The sequence below is a fragment of the Girardinichthys multiradiatus genome, chromosome 6, assembly GCF_021462225.1.
Source record: "Girardinichthys multiradiatus isolate DD_20200921_A chromosome 6, DD_fGirMul_XY1, whole genome shotgun sequence".
In the NCBI taxonomy this organism is placed as follows: domain Eukaryota; kingdom Metazoa; phylum Chordata; class Actinopteri; order Cyprinodontiformes; family Goodeidae; genus Girardinichthys; species Girardinichthys multiradiatus.
This window is the reverse complement of record NC_061799.1, coordinates 42233250-42253006: the sequence shown is the minus strand read 5'-3', so window position 1 is coordinate 42253006 and position 19757 is coordinate 42233250. Positions and strand designations below refer to the sequence as shown.

General features: G+C 40.6%; 1 protein-coding gene across 3 annotated transcripts in view; it reads right to left on the bottom strand.

Annotated features, from left to right (window-relative positions):
• zmynd11 (zinc finger, MYND-type containing 11) overlaps positions 1 to 19371 on the bottom strand; it is a 31083-nt gene extending 11712 nt beyond the window's left edge. For 2 of the 3 annotated variants that reach the window (XR_007038666.1, XM_047367995.1), the window contains exons 1-4: positions 19189 to 19371; positions 12969 to 13104; positions 9511 to 9670; positions 6222 to 6245 (exon numbers count right to left, since the gene is read on the bottom strand). Coding sequence is in view for 2 of the 3 variants with exons in the window: in XM_047367995.1 (XP_047223951.1) it covers positions 6222 to 6245; positions 9511 to 9670; positions 12969 to 13099 (315 nt within the window). In the remaining variant the exon portion in view is untranslated. The remainder of the gene's footprint in view (positions 1 to 6221; positions 6246 to 9510; positions 9671 to 12968; positions 13105 to 19188) is intronic. The other variant, XM_047367996.1, reaches the window with a different exon arrangement.
• Between the last annotated feature and the right edge of the window lie 386 nt (positions 19372 to 19757).

Below are 19757 nucleotides of genomic sequence, written 5' to 3'. Positions count from 1 at the left end.
GATTCGTCTGCGTCTTTCTTTGGAATAAACCACCTTTAGTGCTACTTTGAGATATCATTTTAAGCTACGAACTTTCAACAAAAACTCGACTGAAAAGTGAATTTCTCTCAAAATATAAATACTGTTATATAACTAGAAAGTGCTGCAAACCAACACATTTAGGTACTTCATCCATTAATACAAATAAATATAAATAACAAATAACTTCCGCTCTGAATTCACACAAAAAACTTTGTAACTGAGAGAAGATGTTAAAGCTGCAGGGAAGCGAGGGCAGACGATCCGCTGTTGCACTGAGCTGCTTCCTGAACATCAACACTAACTGAACAAAAAGTCACAATAAAATACTGCAGCTTTAAGATTACCACATGTTTACATTAATGACATCAACAAGAAATACTCCAAAAGCCTTTTATCATAAAACACAAAGGAGGTCTCATCTTTAGGCATTTTAACATAAAAAAGGTGTTCCCCAGGGCGTAAAACTAGAACACCTGTCTTTATCTCGGCCAATAAGAACCTCCCACTAAAACTACTGGTCAGATAAACGTCTAGCTATAAAAGGATTATCTAATCTTTGTGAATCTTAGAATAGCTTATTAGTATATTCACAACCAAGCCATAAAGTCACGTTGGGTTGGAAAAACAGGGACATTTTTCCACCAAAAATGAAAAATACTAAACTGTAACCAAATATTTAAATGAAAACCACCATATAGAAAATGTTAATACCAGTTTATGTTGTTGTTTTATAATAAGAACAATGTCAAACCAAAATTCAGTACAAAGCCTGTAGTTACATAAACTACAATAATATAAATGCTCTCAAAGCACAACAGATCAGATTAAAAATGAACGCTCCAGTTTCTTTACAGATGATTTCAGTATCATGGTCAATATAACAGGCTATGGGTTCTCCAACCAAGCAGCCCTCAGGGATATTTAAACCTTGGGAGAACTTCAATCACGACGCAGCTAGACCTGCACCTACACTGTGATGTAGTACATCAAATATAAATCAGGAGAGTTTTGGGTCCACATTTTCATGCCGGTCCAACACCTCCCACGCAACGTCTGGGCCGATTTATGAGTGCAGCGCCAGAAACTTGTGAATAACTGCAGCTTATTAAAAGCAAAAGGAATGAATAGATAAAAGCAGTCTAGTCTCATTCCTAATTTCTTCTCCATGACCCTTAATGTAGTTGCTTTAAGGTTTATAAATGCAGCAACTGTCCTGCATAAAGCCTTCAGAGAAGGTCTGGTTTCAATACTGCACAAAAAAAACTCAATATCCCATATGACCAGACAAATACCAGCGATTTTAACGAGATAAAAACCTGAAAAAGGCCGCAATGCAATCAGGACTGTCTCAAGAAATATTTTAAACTATGTGTTTACTGTAACCATGACAGGATTCCAAGTTTAGTTAGTGGACACTAAACTCTATTGTTAAACTATAATCTAAGGCAGGAATCTGGAAGTTCCCAATGGAAAAATCTGCTTCACGTTTAAAACATCACAACCGTCTCATCTTTACTCAGAAACTCTGGGTTGTAATTCAAAATGCTATGAAACACAGCAGAGGGTCATGGTGAGGGTACATTTTTCAAGCTATGGTGGAGTTAGGAACTAAAATAATTCACTTTGCGAAACAGAATTTCATTTATTTTCATTCAAAAACCATTTAAAGGGGGAATTCATAGAGTCTTCATGGTTCAAAGTCCAAGCCTATTTAGGACTGAACCCGCTCTGAAATCCACAGGAGATTTCCCAAAGGACATCTACTTTCTAGAACGTAATAGACTCTTCACAGCACCAACACTTGAAAACACATCGATGGTCCTTGTGCTCTTTGGAGTGTCAAGAGCTACTTCCCTGTTGTTAGGCTGTCTGATCAAAGACAAGTGGCCTACTTCAAAAAGCTGCAGCTCTCTGAGCCAACGGGACGCTGCCAGAGGTCTCATTCAAATGAGTTTAACATGAAAACATTTTATTAATGGACAGCATACACTCACGGCCACTTCATTAGGCACACCTTGCTAGTATCGTCGATTTCATAGCAGAAATTCAGCAAGGTGTTAGAAACCTCTCTCAAGGGTTCTGGTGCAGACTGACAGAACAGCATGGTGCAGAAGCTGCAGATTTCTCGGCTGCACATCCAGTTTCATGTTGAAGATTGCAGTTTGAGGTGATCTGAGCCATCAGAAGACGGGTACACTGGGGTCAAAAAGGGATGACACGTTGAGCAGCCTGCAGCGGATGTTCAGTTGCTATCGATGGGCCCCAAGTGTGTCAAGAAAATATTCAGCCGAGCCAGAGAAGTTGATACAAGGCAGAAGGAATCAACCTTTGCATGTTGTTTATGCCAAATTCTGACCCAACCATGAATGCTGCAGCTGAAATCGAGATTCCCTGGACCCAGCAATGTTTCAATCATCATTGCTGAGCCTGTATGAAAGGCAGCCCTGGGTTTCCTGGGTGTACCTGCCACTAGTGGCACATGGTGCTGTTTTCAGCTGCTGTAGTTTATCTAATGGATTCAGAAACGTCAGGAACCAGTCTGTCCATTCTCCTCTGACAGCAACAAGACATTTTTATCCTCAAAACTACCATATTTTCCAGATTCTCTGTAAACCCCGAGAGATAACTGCAAATGAATATCCTAGAGGATCAGCAGCTTCTGGAATACTCAGAGCAGCGCGTCCGTCACACCACTAACCCTCTGACTAATCATCATCTATGAAAGTTAAACTGATGGGACATCTGGTGACATCCTTTTATTGTTGCCTCCCTTTGCTGATTAATTTATAGGTCTTGATTATTGTATCACAGAAAGGTCAATTCAAAAGGTTAGACCATGAATGCCTTTACCATTCTGCTGCTGACTGAATTCACCACTGATGTCGCTACATGCATGCTCAGTATGAGGGATTGCTGCAAAGCCAACACCAGTGACTGTCCACTGTCTCTACATGCTCATCTAGGAGGAGTGAATGCTGCAAGTCACTGACTGGATGCAATCTGCTGGGTTTCCTTAGACAGAAAAACTTTTTATCCAAATTGAATAAATAACTGAATCTGACTGCACTGTTCAATGGTTAGGATTAATTGGAATGTACAGATCCTTCTCAAAATATTAGCATATTGTGATAAAGTTCATTATTTTCCATAATGTCATGATGAAAATTTAACATTCATATATTTTAGATTCATTGGACACTAACTGAAGTATTTCAGGTCTTTTATTGTCTTAATACGGATGATTTTGGCATACAGCTCATGAAAACCCAAAATTCCTATCTCACAAAATTAGCATATTTCATCCGACCAATAAAAGAAAAGTGTTTTTAATACAAAAAACTTCAACCTTCAAATAATCATGTACAGTTATGCACTCAATACTTGGTCAGGAATCCTTTGGCAGAAATGACTGCTTCAATGCGGCGTGGCATGGAGGCAATCAGCCTGTGGCACTGCTGAGGTCTTATGGAGGCCCAGGATGCTTCGATAGCGGCCTTTAGCTCATCCAGAGTGTTGGGTCTTGAGTCTCTCAACGTTCTCTTCACAATATCCCACAGATTCTCTATGGGGTTCAGGTCAGGAGAGTTGGCAGGCCAATTGAGCACAGTGATACCATGGTCAGTAAACCATTTACCAGTGGTTTTGACACTGTGAGCAGGTGCCAGGTCGTGCTGAAAAATGAAATCTTCATCTCCATAAAGCTTTTCAGCAGATGGAAGCATGAAGTGCTCCAAAATCTCCTGATAGCTAGCTGCATTGACCCTGCCCTTGATAAAACACAGTGGACCAACACCAGCAGCTGACACGGCACCCCAGACCATCACTGACTGTGGGTACTTGACACTGGACTTCTGGCATTTTGGCATTTCCTTCTCCCCAGTCTTCCTCCAGACTCTGGCACCTTGATTTCCGAATGACATGCAGAATTTGCTTTCATCCGAAAAAAGTACTTTGGACCACTGAGCAACAGTCCAGTGCTGCTTCTCTGTAGCCCAGGTCTGGGGAATGCGGCACCTGTAGCCCATTTCCTGCACACGCCTGTGCACGGTGGCTCTGGATGTTTCTACTCCAGACTCAGTCCACTGCTTCCGCAGGTCCCTCAAGGTCTGGAATCGGCCCTTCTCCACAATCTTCCTCAGGGTCCGGTCACCTCTTCTCGTTGTGCAGCGTTTTCTGCCACACTTTTTCCTTCCCACAGACTTCCCACTGAGGTGCCTTGATACAGCACTCTGGGAACAGCCTATTTGTTCAGAAATGTCTTTCTGTGTCTTACCCTCTTGCTTGAGGGTGTCAATAGTGGCCTTCTGGACAGCAGTCAGGTCGGCAGTCTTACCCATGATTGGGGTTTTGAGTGATGAACCAGGCTGGGAGTTTTAAAGGCCTCAGGAATCTTTTGCAGGTGTTTAGAGTTAACTCGTTGATTCAGATGATTAGGTCCATAGCTCGTTTAGAGACCCTTTTAATGATATGCTAATTTTGTGAGATAGGAATTTTGGGTTTTCATGAGCTGTATGCCACAATCATCCGTATTAAGACAATAAAAGACCTGAAATATTTCAGTTAGTGTGCAATGAATCTAAAATATATGAATGTTAAATTTTCATCATGACATTATGGAAAATAATGAACTTTATCACAATATGCTAATATTTTGAGAAGGACTTGTATGTACCTGACTTTTGTGAAGTGCCTTGAGACAACGTGTTGTGAATTGGCGCAATATAAATAAACTGAATTGAATTGAAATGTTTGTTTGGGTTTTCCAGGAATAATCTGATAAATAATCCGATGACTAAGAGTCCCGAAACAACTACATTCATTAATATCAGTAAGCGAATTTGGATAAATTTAGGTCATAAACAGCCATCTTCTGCGAATCTAAGACACTCAATCTTTCAGGTGGTTGTAAAATATTAATGTTTGGACACAGAACAGCAACACAATGTTTTATCAATCAAAGTATACATTTGGGTTTGGGTAAATTAGCTTAAGAAAATTTAGGATCCTGCAGCTTTTCTTGATCGATTCTTTTCCTAAAAACACAAAATGTTGATAGTATGTATCTCAGAAACCGAACATGTTGGTAAAACCTGGATTGAATCCAATCTGGCCTGAGGCAGAGGGTTTAAAAGTGAGAAGCTTTATTTGTTAAAGGTGCGATTGGAATGTAAACGAAGGGTTTCTGATTCAGGAGTAAATTTTTCTGAGGTCAGGCAAAGGCCCCGCTCATGCCAGCTGGACTGAATCCAGGTACCATTGGAGGGATAACTGGCCTCCAGCCAACAGCGCCGCCTCACATTTAGACTCTGCTCGGTCCTTTCAGTGACTGCTGTCCTGAAATAACCAGCAGGACGTGTTGCTAGCAGCAGGCATGGAGAAAACGACAGAGACGGCAAACACCCGGGCTTCGGTTCCCTCCCACCTCCACAGTTTCAATCAGAGAAGAATAAGCATGCCAGACAGAAGTTAAGATCACAGCAGGACAAACTCTTCTGGAAACTACAACTACCAAGACCAAAATACTACAAGCTCACACGTGCTCACTACCAACCTGCAGCTATGCTGGACCTGCTCCACATTTCAAATTTAAATATGAATTAATCTCTGAGTGTTCTTCCTGTTCCTAATATCTGGCTGTAGTTGGCAGTATCTGAGGCCTGAGGAGTATTTACAGTTTTTGGTGTGATTTTAATCCAAGCAGCAGCAAACCTGCAGGTAGGTAGCCAGCACATTTTTCACCAAAATAATTGATCTCTTCCGCAAGAAATTTGGCCACATGGACACAGCGCTTCAACGGACCTTCATGAAGCTTTTTCCCAGCATAAGTGAATCACAGCGAGCAGCTTAAGGCTGTGTGAGGACAGCAGAGCTGTGAGCAAGCATGCAGAATAATTTCCAAATGGAACCGGATGCGTTTTCAGCTTCCACCCTGGGTGATAAATTCACTTAAACAAAGCAAGTGGAATCAGTCACCTGCTTCTCAAAGTGGAAGAAGATCTCCCACCACTTTTTACATTTTATTTTACATAAACCAATGTGACGTTTTTCTGCAGCCTGCCAGGAAAAAGATTCACTCAAATCCTTGACTGCGCTGCCTGTGGCAGGACTGATTTCTCACACAATGGTGTTAGTCAGGAGAGATAATATGGGGCTCAGATGAGGAACAATCCCTGGTTTGGAAATAACAATGCAGCCCTTACCTTGCTTCCCTCGGCTTTCGGCTCCTGTGATTGCAAGTGATTCAGAAAGTAGTGATTAAATGATGCCGAAATGACTTGAGCTCCTCTGGACATCATTATATCTATATATTATATATCTATATATTTTGTGTTGATGCAGCTACAAAAACCTGCATAATCCACTGTTTGCCTTTTTCCTCGCCGTACTTTCTTCATAAAACTGCATATAAAGAAAATTTTCATAATATGCTATAATCCTATATAAATTCAAGTCTAAACAAGGTTAAAAGGAGGTCATTTTTATTACATTATACTGTCCTTCTGGTTTTAACATCAACACTTTGGCTCATCTGATGGATTACACCCTATTTTAAAAGGTAAAAGGTGTCAGTAATATTTCCTGTAGACATAAACAAGAAACAAGCAAAGAAACACCAAACATCTTCATTATAATTTCAGAGAAATCTTCATTTCAATTTCTGGAAAACACAAAGATACAAGATTTTGTCAAAGTTCAGGCTTCCTTTAACTCACAACCAAGTAACAAAAACATGACATAAATACCGACTAACATTAGAAACGGATCTGAAGTACATTGCCTTGCAAAAGTATTCATACCCCAGAAACTTCACTCATAAACTAGAACTTTTGTTGTTTATGTATTTTATTGGGATTTTTATGATATAAACCATAAATTGGGGAAATTATGTTCTGAAATTATGTTTCAGAACATAATTTCCCTTATGTTCTGAAACATAAGGGAAATTAGAGTTTCCAAATTAGTTTTTTTAGATTGAAAACCTGTAAAATGCACCTGCTTACGAGTCAATACTTTACTGAACCTCGTTTCATAACTTCTATACAAAAGCAGCTCAAACTCCGTCAGAGTGGACGAAGAGCATCTGTGGACAGAGATTTTTGTGTCATTGGATTTAGGCCTGGACTTTGACTGGGCCACATGAAAATGCTGTAGCTCTGATTGAATGTTTACGGTGGCTATTCTGCTGGAAAGTGAACTTCTGTCCCAGTCTCTAGTCTGTTTCAACCTCTAACATGTTTTCCAGGACTGCCGTATGTTAAGCTCAGTCCATCTTCCCATCAACTCTTACGAGTTTCCCTGTCCCTCCTGAAAAAGCATGACGCTACCACCCCTATGTCTCACAATGGGGATGTTGTATTCAGGCACTGTCTGAAACGAGCATTTCCATCAAGTTAAATCTTGGTTTTTATCTGAGCCGAGGACTCCCTGCAGGAACTGTGGCGAACAGCAAGCTGGAACTCCAATACTGGTCATTCACAAAGTCAACAGACTCTCCCACCTGAGCTGTGGATCCCTGCAGCTCCTCCAGTTTTACCACAGTCCAGATGAGTGCAGCTCATCTTATAACTGGTGCATGATGCATGACCTCATAACTCCTGTTTTATAATAAGTCCATCAGATTCTTGTTCATTTTTCACATAAAAAATGTTATGTTGACTTTCTAAGTTTTAAATGGTCTGGCCATGAACCTATTTTTAAACGATTTCTTTATATTTTATTTGAACTTTTATTCTGTAGTTATTTTATTGTTTGATTGGCTACATTTGAGGCACTGTTTTTGTAATGTGCTGTATATATACATTTTATACCAAGAGGCTGTGGGTTGCCTCTTGGCCTGATCCTCTCCTCGTCCTGCCTCAGTTTAGGTGGAGCGCCGTGTGTTGGTAGGTCTGCCGTTATGTCATCCTCGTTGTTTTCAGATTCAGTTCAAAAATACTACACTAATGCCAAAGATGAACTGAAAAGTGATCTGAATTTTTATGTTGTTATACTGTATAACCCAACATCGCTTTAATCTGAACCAGAACTTCTTCCCTAAGGTAGTTCTGGTGCGTTCCTTGGTCTTTGTGATGCCGTTTGTTCTCTGATGTTCTCCAACAAACCTCTTGAGGCCAGAAACAGAACATCTGGGCTCATTAATTACACACAGCTGGACTTCATCTACTAACTGAGTGTCTTCTGAAGGCAATCAGAAGAATTGTTTTAAGGTTTATCAGAATAAAAGGGGCTGAATTTTCTGATGTTTCTATCAAAAAGCTGAAACTATATAACCTTTTCTTTCCACTTCTGAACAGGTGCTGCTTTGTCTTGAACCATCACATTAAATCTCATTAAAGTTTGTGGTTGGCTTAGGTTCAAGGGGTGTGAATATATCTGCATTTAAATAAAATAATTCCTGACTGTTCTTTACCAGAACTGATTTCACTGCTTTTTTCTGTGAGCTTGTTTAAAAAATAAGCTCAAGGACGAGGAGAGATTTGCTTGTGCAGGGTCTCCTAGCAGTGTGTTCGCACAGCAAGCAGGTTGACAGATGGCCGACAAAGTCCTCACACAACCTGCTGAGGTGTTTATTCCTCATCTCTATGAGCATAGTTAACAGAGGACCACCACCTCTGCACACATCGCATCGGCCCCTGCGTCGCTGTCACATCCAGACAGATACCTTTACAACGAGGGAATGTCGGTTATCTTTACCTTTACTGTGACTTTTCACTCAGAACATTTTAGTAATCTTCTGTTTTCAGATCCTACAAAGCCCTTTAAATGTAATTAAAGGAGGAAAATGTATATACAGAATACTGCCAAAAGTATTTTTCTGTCTACTTTAACATCGACATGAACTTTAATGACGTCATGTTCTTAATCTATAAAAAGGTCCATTTTGTTAATGGACCCACCGTCAGCAGCAGAAGCACCTCTAACTATTCTGTAAACATCTTCCACAAGGTGGAAGATGTTTAGGAGTGTGAGAAAACCAGCATTCATCCCAAAGATGTTCAAGAAGCTTGATTTCAGGACTCTGTTCAGACCAGTCAAGTTTCCCCACACCAGAACTCATTGAGTTGGTGGTTTGACCCAATACGTTTGGTGATGTAGTGTTAATCAACTTAAATATAATGGCTGTTTTTATGTGATCAATGAACCATTAAACTCTAAACTATCTCACCAGACTCTACTAAGCTAAACGTTTAGCTTGTAATGTATTTTTTTTAAAACAACCTGTTTTTAACATGCCATTAATAAAATGCAGGCTGCCGTATTTGGTGAATATTGCGCGTGCCAATAAAGTACCTGACCCGTCAGATGGACCTTCACTGGTAGAGATGAATGCGGAACTGACACTAAAACCCGGCGTAAGCATCGTGATTTAGAAAAAGGCAGACAGAAATAAGCAAAACGTAGCATTTTTCTATTATTGTGAACATCCCCTGTAGTAATAATAGAGAAAAAGAGGAACATTTAGAAGCTGGTATCGGTTACTGGACTCACCATCTCATCTCCAGGCAGCCAGTAGCCCTCCTGCTCGATGCCGGCCTTGGAGCCTTTGCAGCCGACAGTGAGGGTCTCCACCACCAGCCCGTCCTTCACAGCCAGACTCAGCTGCCGGGCGGTCTCCTTTGGGTGCATGCCAAACACTCGGCTCAGGTACCTGTCCAGGTGAGGGCGAAGATGAGGTGAGGAAAAGTTTTAAACAAGTTTTCTGTTTTGTCCTTTAGAGCGGTCAGATTCTGTTTGTCAGGAAAAATCTTGGATTTGTAACATTTTGGGAAAAGTTGTGGGAAGAGAAAGCTCCTAAAGATCTGAGGGAGAACAACCTGGCAAGTAGCAATCGGCTGGATCGGAGAAGTCAGAAACATAGAAAATGTTCTTTCATCTTCAAAGCTTATTTGCAACTTATTTGTCCCAGAATTTCATTTCTTTCAAACAGCGTCCCTGGCTGACTTAAACTTGTGAGCTTTCTGTTAAGTCTAAAATTTATCAGCTTCTTTCAGACACCTAAAATCTTCATTTTGAAAGCAACAGCTTCTCTGCTTCCTGCAGCTGCCTGCTGACTTGCAGGAAACCTCTCTGAGAAAGGTCATGGATCTCCTCTGTGGCTTTCAGCCAGCAAACAGACTGCCAGTGTGGGAGAAGGTCACTGTCTGTGTTTACTCCTGAACAGCATGAGAAATGTGCACAACATGCCTGCTAGGTGAACCCAAGTCAGTGAAGAGTAACTCAAGAAGCAAAGTGGACTGATTTACCTCCTGGTAAAACAGGAAGGAAGATCTTCCCAACATATTTTTAGATTATAGCCAAACAGCCTTTACTTTCAACAAAACATCTCCGAATGATACAGATGCAGTCTGGACCTTTACTGTGGGTCAAACCCAGGTTGCCATCTAGAAGTTAGCTTCTAGATTAGTACAGAATAAAAACTATTTGACAAATCAGCGAACCACCTGGTCACCAGCTGTCAACGACTACATCTGGAGTTCATCGTTTAGTGGCCAACGTAGATTAGATGATCCTTGATCACTTCAACACCATGGATCGAACTTCCTGCTGCCCTCTGGGAAGAAACTGTGCAGAATCAGGACCAGGACCAGGACCGTCAGATTCTGCAATCGTTTCATTTTCCGAGCTATTAGTAAACTCCTAAAGACTCGCCCTGGATTTACACTGCTGGCGCTCGGCTGCGCCCCACGCTGGAAGCGCTCTGAGAAGCATGTGCAGGAAATGCGTGGTAGAGCGATGAAAGTCAGATCTGAACAATTCATTCTGTGGAAGACGAACGTGAAACAGCAGATAAAACTGCTTCGCTGCTATAGGTTTCAGAACAAAATCCTTGTTTTGTTTATGTGTATATTACACATAACCATAACTCAATCATTTAGACAGCACAGATGTATAAATATATGGGTTTATTTATTAATAAAGCGAGGCCTTCAGGAAAATCTAGTTTGTTTTTGTGAATTCTTTTTATTTTAGTGAATATGGATGTTGTGCTTGTTCAGTATCCTGTTGGTCCAGTGTGATCCGTGTAGACCGACTCCGAACTCGCTCCCCATCCGGGTATATTAGACCTGGATCCAATCTGACCATAAAAGCTGCGTTATAAATGCTGAGTTCGTTCCGTGGCGTGTTGGAGCGGAGCGGAGACAGACTCTGTAAAACGGGGGTCAGAGTAAACCCATCCTGCTTTATTTGGGACGAGCAATCTGTCTGGAGTGGTGATCACACTGGTTCTGCTGCCATATTTTCCTGTTATATTTATCTTATTTGGTCATTTTGATCCTTATGTTCAAAATCCTATATTATAGTCTTTATTTTTTGAACATATCTGAAATGTAATGATCAATTAAAGGAAATAAGGCTGAGTCAAAGGGATTTTATTTTATTTTGATGTTGGCTAATTGTTTCTAAACTCCAATAAAGTGCCTATATGTCCTCAAAATTTAGATGTGTTTTTTTAAACACTAAATTCTTCATAATTCTTCTGGAAATTATTGTTGAAATAATCCATTTACTGTTCTGTCTGTTCCTAAATTGCATTTGAGATTTAAATCATCTTAAATGTGCTGCGGCATGTTTAATTGTTGCACCAGGCAGTAATTAATGTTTCCAAAGTAAATCAAGAAATAAAATAAAAACATATTTGTCTCAATGAGAAACAAAGGAGGCCTGATATTTATGCTTTGAGCTTTTATTTTTGAAACCAAAAGGACAAACGCTGTTTACATATTTCAGGTAACTGAACCTGTTTGACAATAAGTAACTAATTGCTGTGATGTTGGCAGGCTACTCTGGCCATGCATCGCCAAGGCCAGTTAATCATTCTCCAGCCGCAGCCTCCTCGGATCACACAGAACCAACCGGACTAATCACCCATCACCTCCACAGCCACTAAGCTCACACACTGAAATGAAGCTGCAGAGGGTCAAGATAGGATGGAGGCGGCGAGAGAGAGAGAGAGAGAAAAGGAGAGCCGCGCTATCCGTTGCATACCGCTGCTTGCTGTTGCCATGACAACAGCCACTCTCCGCCAACATTCAGTTGGCGAGCGGCCAGCTCCCAAGGGTCTCGCCAACTTGCTGAAAGAGGCGCGCCAAGTGTTTCGTTTAGTCTGCGCTCCGTCCGCAGACCGACCAGCAGAGATGCTTTCATGAATCTGAACAATAAAACGTCATGATGGTGAAGAACCATCAGGCCATCCTGCTGCTGGTTCAGGGGGCAGCAGTGGGAGGAGGGCTGCACTTATGGGATGGCAGATTTTATGTTAGGAATGGTAACAAGGATTGATCCCTCTTTCTGTGGCTTCTTTGTCTTTGTAGATTTTTCAACCTCATGTTGCCAAACTAGAGCAGCAACAAGCAACAGGCAACGTGAGAAGGAAAAAGTTGATATTCAGAGCAAATACACCAACCAGGTGCAACATTTTAGATTTTTAATTGGATGATCTTCTTCACAATTATTGGTAACCCAAACATGTTTCGAGTTCGGATTAAAAAATCGTCACCTTTGACCTTTTAAAGTATAAATAAAGGAAAAAAAATCTTCTCTGTCACACAAAACAAGCCAAAAGCAGCAGAGTGAACGCCCTCCAAAGGGTCTTCATTCACTCCTCATATTATACTGTATTCTCCTGCTTCCATGCTTCGACCAGACAAGGAAACCAAACTGTTTCTGGATGCGTGAAATAAAAACTAACACCAGACTTTAAAACAATCCCTGGAGGAAAACTTCTTGCCTGATTAAGAAATGATTCTGATGTTTGATTAATTTTTCGATTAATGTAAATTAGAGAGGCACTGAAAGTATTTCATTCTAATACTGTTGCCTAAAAATGAAATCGTTTTTGATTAGGATTAACCCTCATCTTCACCATTACTCATTTTCCCCACACTCTCCATGCCACTAGCATCTCTGTCACTGAACCAAGATCACCATATCTACAGGGAACTTACTTGGAGATCCTGTCCATGTTAGCGATTTGTTTCTGGTTCCGAATGACTTCGATGGCCTCCCACACATACTGGACCACCTTAGGATCCGCCTGCCTCTTCCTCACCACACGTGACATGATTTCTTTATTCATCACAGCTGTAGAAAACCAACATAGATTCAGCTCATCAATTGGCTCTTTTTTGGCGATTTAAGAGCAAAGGACACCTGATGTCTTCCAGTAAGAGGGGAAGTAATAAGCAAGGTAATAAATATGATTCATAGACAGTCTTTTCACGTAGAAGTAAGGTGTTTAAGAGGTACAAAGCTGCGGAAAAAAGAAACACATTCAACTTTTACTTTCATTACTGTATTGATGAAACATTTATGTAATTTAAAAAAATATTTGACCCGTTTAGACATTCAAGTTATTACACTACTTCAAAGATGTACTTACTCTTAAAAAAACAAGTTTTACAACCTGTTTTTGCAGCTTCTTTACTTCCAGTTAAATATAAACACAAGTGATCTGCTTTAAAAAGGCACACATTTATCATGAAAACCAACAGAAAGTGACGTTCTAAAATAAAATCATGTCCCCAACCCGATCACCTATAAACAAGAAGAATTTTCTTCACAATACGTCCAACGCCTATTAAGTGTATACTACGGCACTAATTGGCCCAAAAAAATTATACCAGCAAATAATACACAATGGATGTAAAAAATAAAATAAAATCGACATGCTCCTGTTAAAATGCAACAAATGAGACCAAGATGAATCATTTCAAATTGAAAAAAACGAATTTCCTCCAGAGGGAAAAAGTAAAACCAACGTACTGGCTGGGTAGAGAAACCGTGTCCTGTATTCTTAAGTCTAGGTTTTGGGATGAGGTAGGATGACGTAAACGTTTTCTGACAAGAAAAAACATCCAAGCACTGCTAGATATTCCAAAAACACATTTGACATTTCCAAAAAGAACGTGGGAAAATATGTACTGAAGGTGAGTAGAACATATTGGACATAATTTTCAACAGTGTCATTATGTGTCAAATCACCAGAATAACACCGCATCCACAGCATAGTGGTGGCAGTATCATGCTTTGGAGCATTTGTTTTCAGCTGGAACCGGGCCCCGACCCGTTCCACACCGACTACGTTCCGCGTGTGCTCCGTCATTCATCACACTGGATGCATTTGTGCATCCGACAACAGCTCGGCCATCCATGAATTTACCCCCATTAAACTCACGCGTTTGTGCTCCATCATCCGTCAAGGTTAGACTCCATCATCCGTCAAGGTTAGACTCCATCATCCGTCAAGGTTAGACTCCATCATCCGTCAAGGTTAGACTCCATCATCCGTCAAGGTTAGACTCCATCATCCGTCAAGGTTAGACTCCATCATCCGTCAAGGTTAGACTCCATCATCCGTCAAGGTTAGACTCCATCATCCCTCAAGGTTAGACTCCATCATCCGTCAAGGTTAGACTCCATCATCCGTCAAGGTTAGACTCCATCATCCGTCAAGGTTAGACTCCATCATCCGTCAAGGTTAGACTCCATCATCCGTCAAGGTTAGACTCCATCATCCATTAAGGTTAGACTCCATCATCCATCAAGGTTAGACTCCATCATCCGTCAAGGTTAGACTCCATCATCCGTCAAGGTTAGACTCCATCATCCATCAAGGTTAGACTCCATCATCCGTCAAGGTTAGACTCCATCATCCGTCAAGGTTAGACTCCATCATCCATCAGGGTTAGACTCCATCATCCGTCAAGGTTAGACTCCATCATCCGTCAAGGTTAGACTCCATCATCCGTCAAGGTTAGACTCCATCATCCGTCAAGGTTAGACTCCATCATCCGTCAAGGTTAGACTCCATCATCCGTCAAGGTTAGACTCCATCATCCGTCAAGGTTAGACTCCATCATCCGTCAAGGTTAGACTCCATCATCCGTCAAGGTTAGACTCCATCATCCCTCAAGGTTAGACTCCATCATCCGTCAAGGTTAGACTCCATCATCCGTCAAGGTTAGACTCCATCATCCGTCAAGGTTAGACTCCATCATCCGTCAAGGTTAGACTCCATCATCCGTCAAGGTTAGACTCCATCATCCGTCAAGGTTAGACTCCATCATCCGTCAAGGTTAGACTCCATCATCCGTCAAGGTTAGACTCCATCATCCATTAAGGTTAGACTCCATCATCCGTCAAGGTTAGACTCCATCATCCGTCAAGGTTAGACTCCATCATCCGTCAAGGTTAGACTCCATCATCCATCAAGGTTAGACTCCATCATCCATCAAGGTTAGACTCCATCATCCATCAAGGTTAGACTCCATCATCCATCAAGGTTAGACTCCATCATCCATCAAGGTTAGACTCCATCATCCGTCAAGGTTAGACTCCATCATCCATCAAGGTTAGACTCCATCATCCATCAAGGTTAGACTCCATCATTCATCAGGGTTAGACTCCATCATCCATCAAGGTTAGACTCCATCATTCATCAGGGTTAGACTCCATCATCCATCAAGGTTAGACTCCATCATTCATCAGGGTTAGACTCCATCATCCATCAAGGTTAGACTCCATCATCCGTCAAGGTTAGACTCCATCATCCGTCAAGGTTAGACTCCATCATCCGTCAAGGTTAGACTCCATCATCCGTCAAGGTTAGACTCCATCATCCATCAAGGTTAGACTCCATCATCCATCAAGGTTAGACTCCATCATCCATCAAGGTTAGACTCCATCATCCATCAAGGTTAGACTCCATCATCCATCAAGGTTAGACTCCATCATCCGTCAAGGTTAGACTCCATCATCCGTCAAGGTTAGACTCCATCATCCATCAAGGTTAGACTCCATCATCCATCAAGGTTAGACTCCATCATCCGTCAAGGTTAGACTCCATCATCCGTCAAGGTTAGACTCCATCTGTATCACTGACAGATGACGACGGAGGGCTCGCCGCAGCGCCACTGAACCAGTGGGAATTACCTAACTGACTAGAAGGGCTTCTATTTGCAACGGAGAGCAAAATGCACGGATGGTGGAGTCAGTGTCAACTAGAGGTTAGTCATGGTGGACCGTCTTAAATATCAGTGAGTGTTCACACAAACCTTCAGGGTTCTGCTAGAAAGCTGCAAGTGAACTTCCTCTTTCTGCACCAAGCACACTAATCCAACCCAATGTATTGTTTTATTTTTGCCCCTTCTAAAACATTTGGTTGTTTTTCTAAATACTTTACAGGTTATAGTTCACAATATAGGTGAAAAGCGTCTGAAATGATTTACACGGATCTTAATTTATTTACATCCCAAAACCCAGACATTTTAACAGTATTACAAAAACTTTATTTCAAGTGTATATAAAGATAGAAAGACATTCTTAATACCAAATTCTGATTAATTCTCCTCAGTAAGTGGTCATCAAACCAAATAAAAAAAAATTAAAAACTCAACTCAAACTAAACAAATGCAGTTTGTAAAGAAAAGCTTGAAGAAACCTTCCAAACAGAACATCCTTCCTGTGTCGCAGAGGACTGACCTGACACAGTATCATTAGAAATTCAAATCCTATTTCATGCAGCGCTCCTTTAAACCATCCATGAAACTGAATATGTCACCTTCATAAACCTCAGCCACAAGCTAAGCATAAAAGCGGTTAAAGCGCTCTCATACCCTGAAAAGCAGGGAGCTTTTTTACATTGACAGATCTCAATAGAGAAGTACATCTTCACACTTCTGTCATGCAAGTTCAAACTACGGGTTATAGTGACAAGAAAAATATCACATCTGAGGTTAGAAGCAAAGGAGCGAATCGGTGTAAACTAAAATAAGCCACTGAACATACTAAACTATAACCTGGATAACCTGATGAACAGCAACATGTTTGCAATTTGCAAAATGCTTATTTTATTTTCCATATTTAGCTAATTTTAATCTAAAAAAGTATTTAAAGGTCTTGAGAGGGTTAACTTCTAAAAGAAAAAACGTCCAGAAATATGTTGATACTGAATAAATTATTGTCAAGACACTGAATGCAATCGTCTAATGCGATGGTTCCTAGAGTTTGGGTTTGGATCTGTTTGGGAACCAGCGGACAGGTTTGCCAAACAAGACTCTGACAATCATATTCATGAAAAATGTTTTTAGATGCTTTTTTAGATGGATAATGATGGATGGATAATGATGGATGGATAAGTGATGGATGGATGGATGGATAAGTGATGGATGGATAATGATGGATGGATAAATGATGGATGGATGGATAAGTGATGGATGGATAATGATGGATGGATAATGATGGATGGATAAATGATGGATGGATGGATAATGATGGATGGATAAGTGATGGATGGATAATGATGGATGGATAAGTGATGGATGGATAATGATGGATGGATAAGTGATGGATGGATAATGATGGATGGATAATGATGGATGGATAAATGATGGATGGATGGATAAGTGATGGATGGATAATGATGGATGGATAATGATAGATGGATAAATGATGGATGGATAATGATGGATGGATAAGTGATGGATGGATAATGATGGATGGATAAATGATGGATGGATAAATGATGGATGGATGGATAATGATGGATGGATAAGTGATGGATGGATGGATAATGATGGATGGATGGATGGATAATGATGGATGGATAGTGATGGATGGATAAATGATGGATGGATAATGATGGATGGATAATGATGGATGGATAATGATGGATGGATAATGATGGATGGATAATGATGGATGGATAAATGATGGATGGATAAATGATGGATGGATGGATAATGATGGATGGATAGTGATGGATGGATAAATGATGGATGGATGGATGGATAATGATGGATGGATAGTGATGGATGGATAAATGATGGATGGATGGATGGATGGATAATGATGGATGGATAGTGATGGATGGATAATGATGGATGGATAGTGATGGATGGATAAGTGATGGATGGATGGATGGATAATGATGGATGGATAGTGATGGATGGATAAATGATGGATGGATAGTGATGGATGGATAAATGATGGATGGATGGATAAGTGATGGATGGATGGATAATGATGGATGGATAGTGATGGATGGATAAATGATGGATGGATGGATAATGATGGATGGATAAATGATGGATGGATGGATAAGTGATGGATGGATAGATTAATGGACGAATCGACTGATGTATATTTCAGAGAATGGGAATGGAGTAAAGACTTGAAATACAAATATTTTCCATACTTTACTTTATTTTTCCATTCCTATCAAGATTTGAAAAATTCCACAATTTTCTTAACTTTTCAAGCTTGCTATGAACCCAGCGCTTAAAACGGGTTTCATTCGGACCAACAAAATGACGAAAGGGGTCTATAAAAAGGTTTTAATAGCTGACACGCTAAACAAACGGAGGACTGCTCATTTATACCAAATGATTAGTTACACACAGTAATAATCTGTTAAACCAGCTCCGGCTGTCAGTCAGCTTCAAAGAGTGCAGCTCTAGGTAGATATTGGCACCACACTGACCATTAAACCCGCCAACAGCATGATTGATGATGTTATTCACACCAACTGATGCCTTATTGGACAGCAAACCTGGGTGGTTCGATATAAAACTGTTATTTAAAATCAACCAGTAAACATTTTATTTCGACAACACACTACAGGCAGCACTTGAACCATTGGCAACAAAGAGGCAGCTGCGGAGGCCATTAAAAAGCTCGGTGTAGCTTCCACTAGCCGACCAGCTAACGCCTGAAAAACGATTTGTCATGACAAATATATATTAGTGAATAAATAATGAAATGCATGTATTTGATATATGTTGTACAGTGACACAAAATGTCATAAAATAACGACAATGTTAAAAGAGCATGAGTCTTTTTGCAGCGAGTTATTTTTTTGTTAGCCAAGCTAGTCAACTGATACGTAGCAAGCTTAGCCATTTAAGCTAACAAACTTGTCAGCTAACGTTAAGCAAAAATAACAATTATTGGAAAGAGATGGTCATACTTAAAGCATATATTAGGACTATTCTGTTGTCACAAAATACGCTCAGCTAACCCTGTGTCAACTGGTGTTGTTTAAGAGGTCTCCGTGTTCACAATCCTTCATGCTAAGCTAACGGCACTAGCGGCTGTCGCTGCTGCCTGTCTGGTCGCGCAGTGTTTGAGTCACTGAGCCATTTTCACCAGAAAGATCACCAAACTCACCTTCGCCACGGACAGTGGCACTAACACACGGTGTGGCAGAAAGTCCCCGAAGGATGAGACACCAAGCAGCTTACATCAGTATTTCTGGAGCACCAGGCTGAAGGTGGTGCGTTTCGTCCAGTATGCTACCGTTACAGCAGCGCTGGAATTGGGAGGTAAACACAGACGGCAGAGGAGCAGGTGTGCTGCAGGGAGACCCCTAGTGGTGGAATCCCACAAACGTTTTGGCCTTCAGGCAGAGATTAATATGGAGGTAAATCTGGGGCAAAACGATTTGTGCTGTGAAACTGAATTTGAAGTCACAGAGAGAAATGCTATGTGTTTCATGGTTACAAAGCAACAGTTACACCTCTTTAGATTCTTAAGTACAAGTATACAAATTGTATGCTGTTAGTCACACTTAAAAAACCTCTTACATTTACAGTTTTGCTCCAATTGATCCAAAACAAATAGTGCAGAACTATTTGTGCAACTGTCAAGTTTTATAATTGAAGATTATGTTTTTCTGTATTTTACAAATACCAAACAATAGTTACATATCTTCAGTTTCTTGAAATAAAATGAATGTT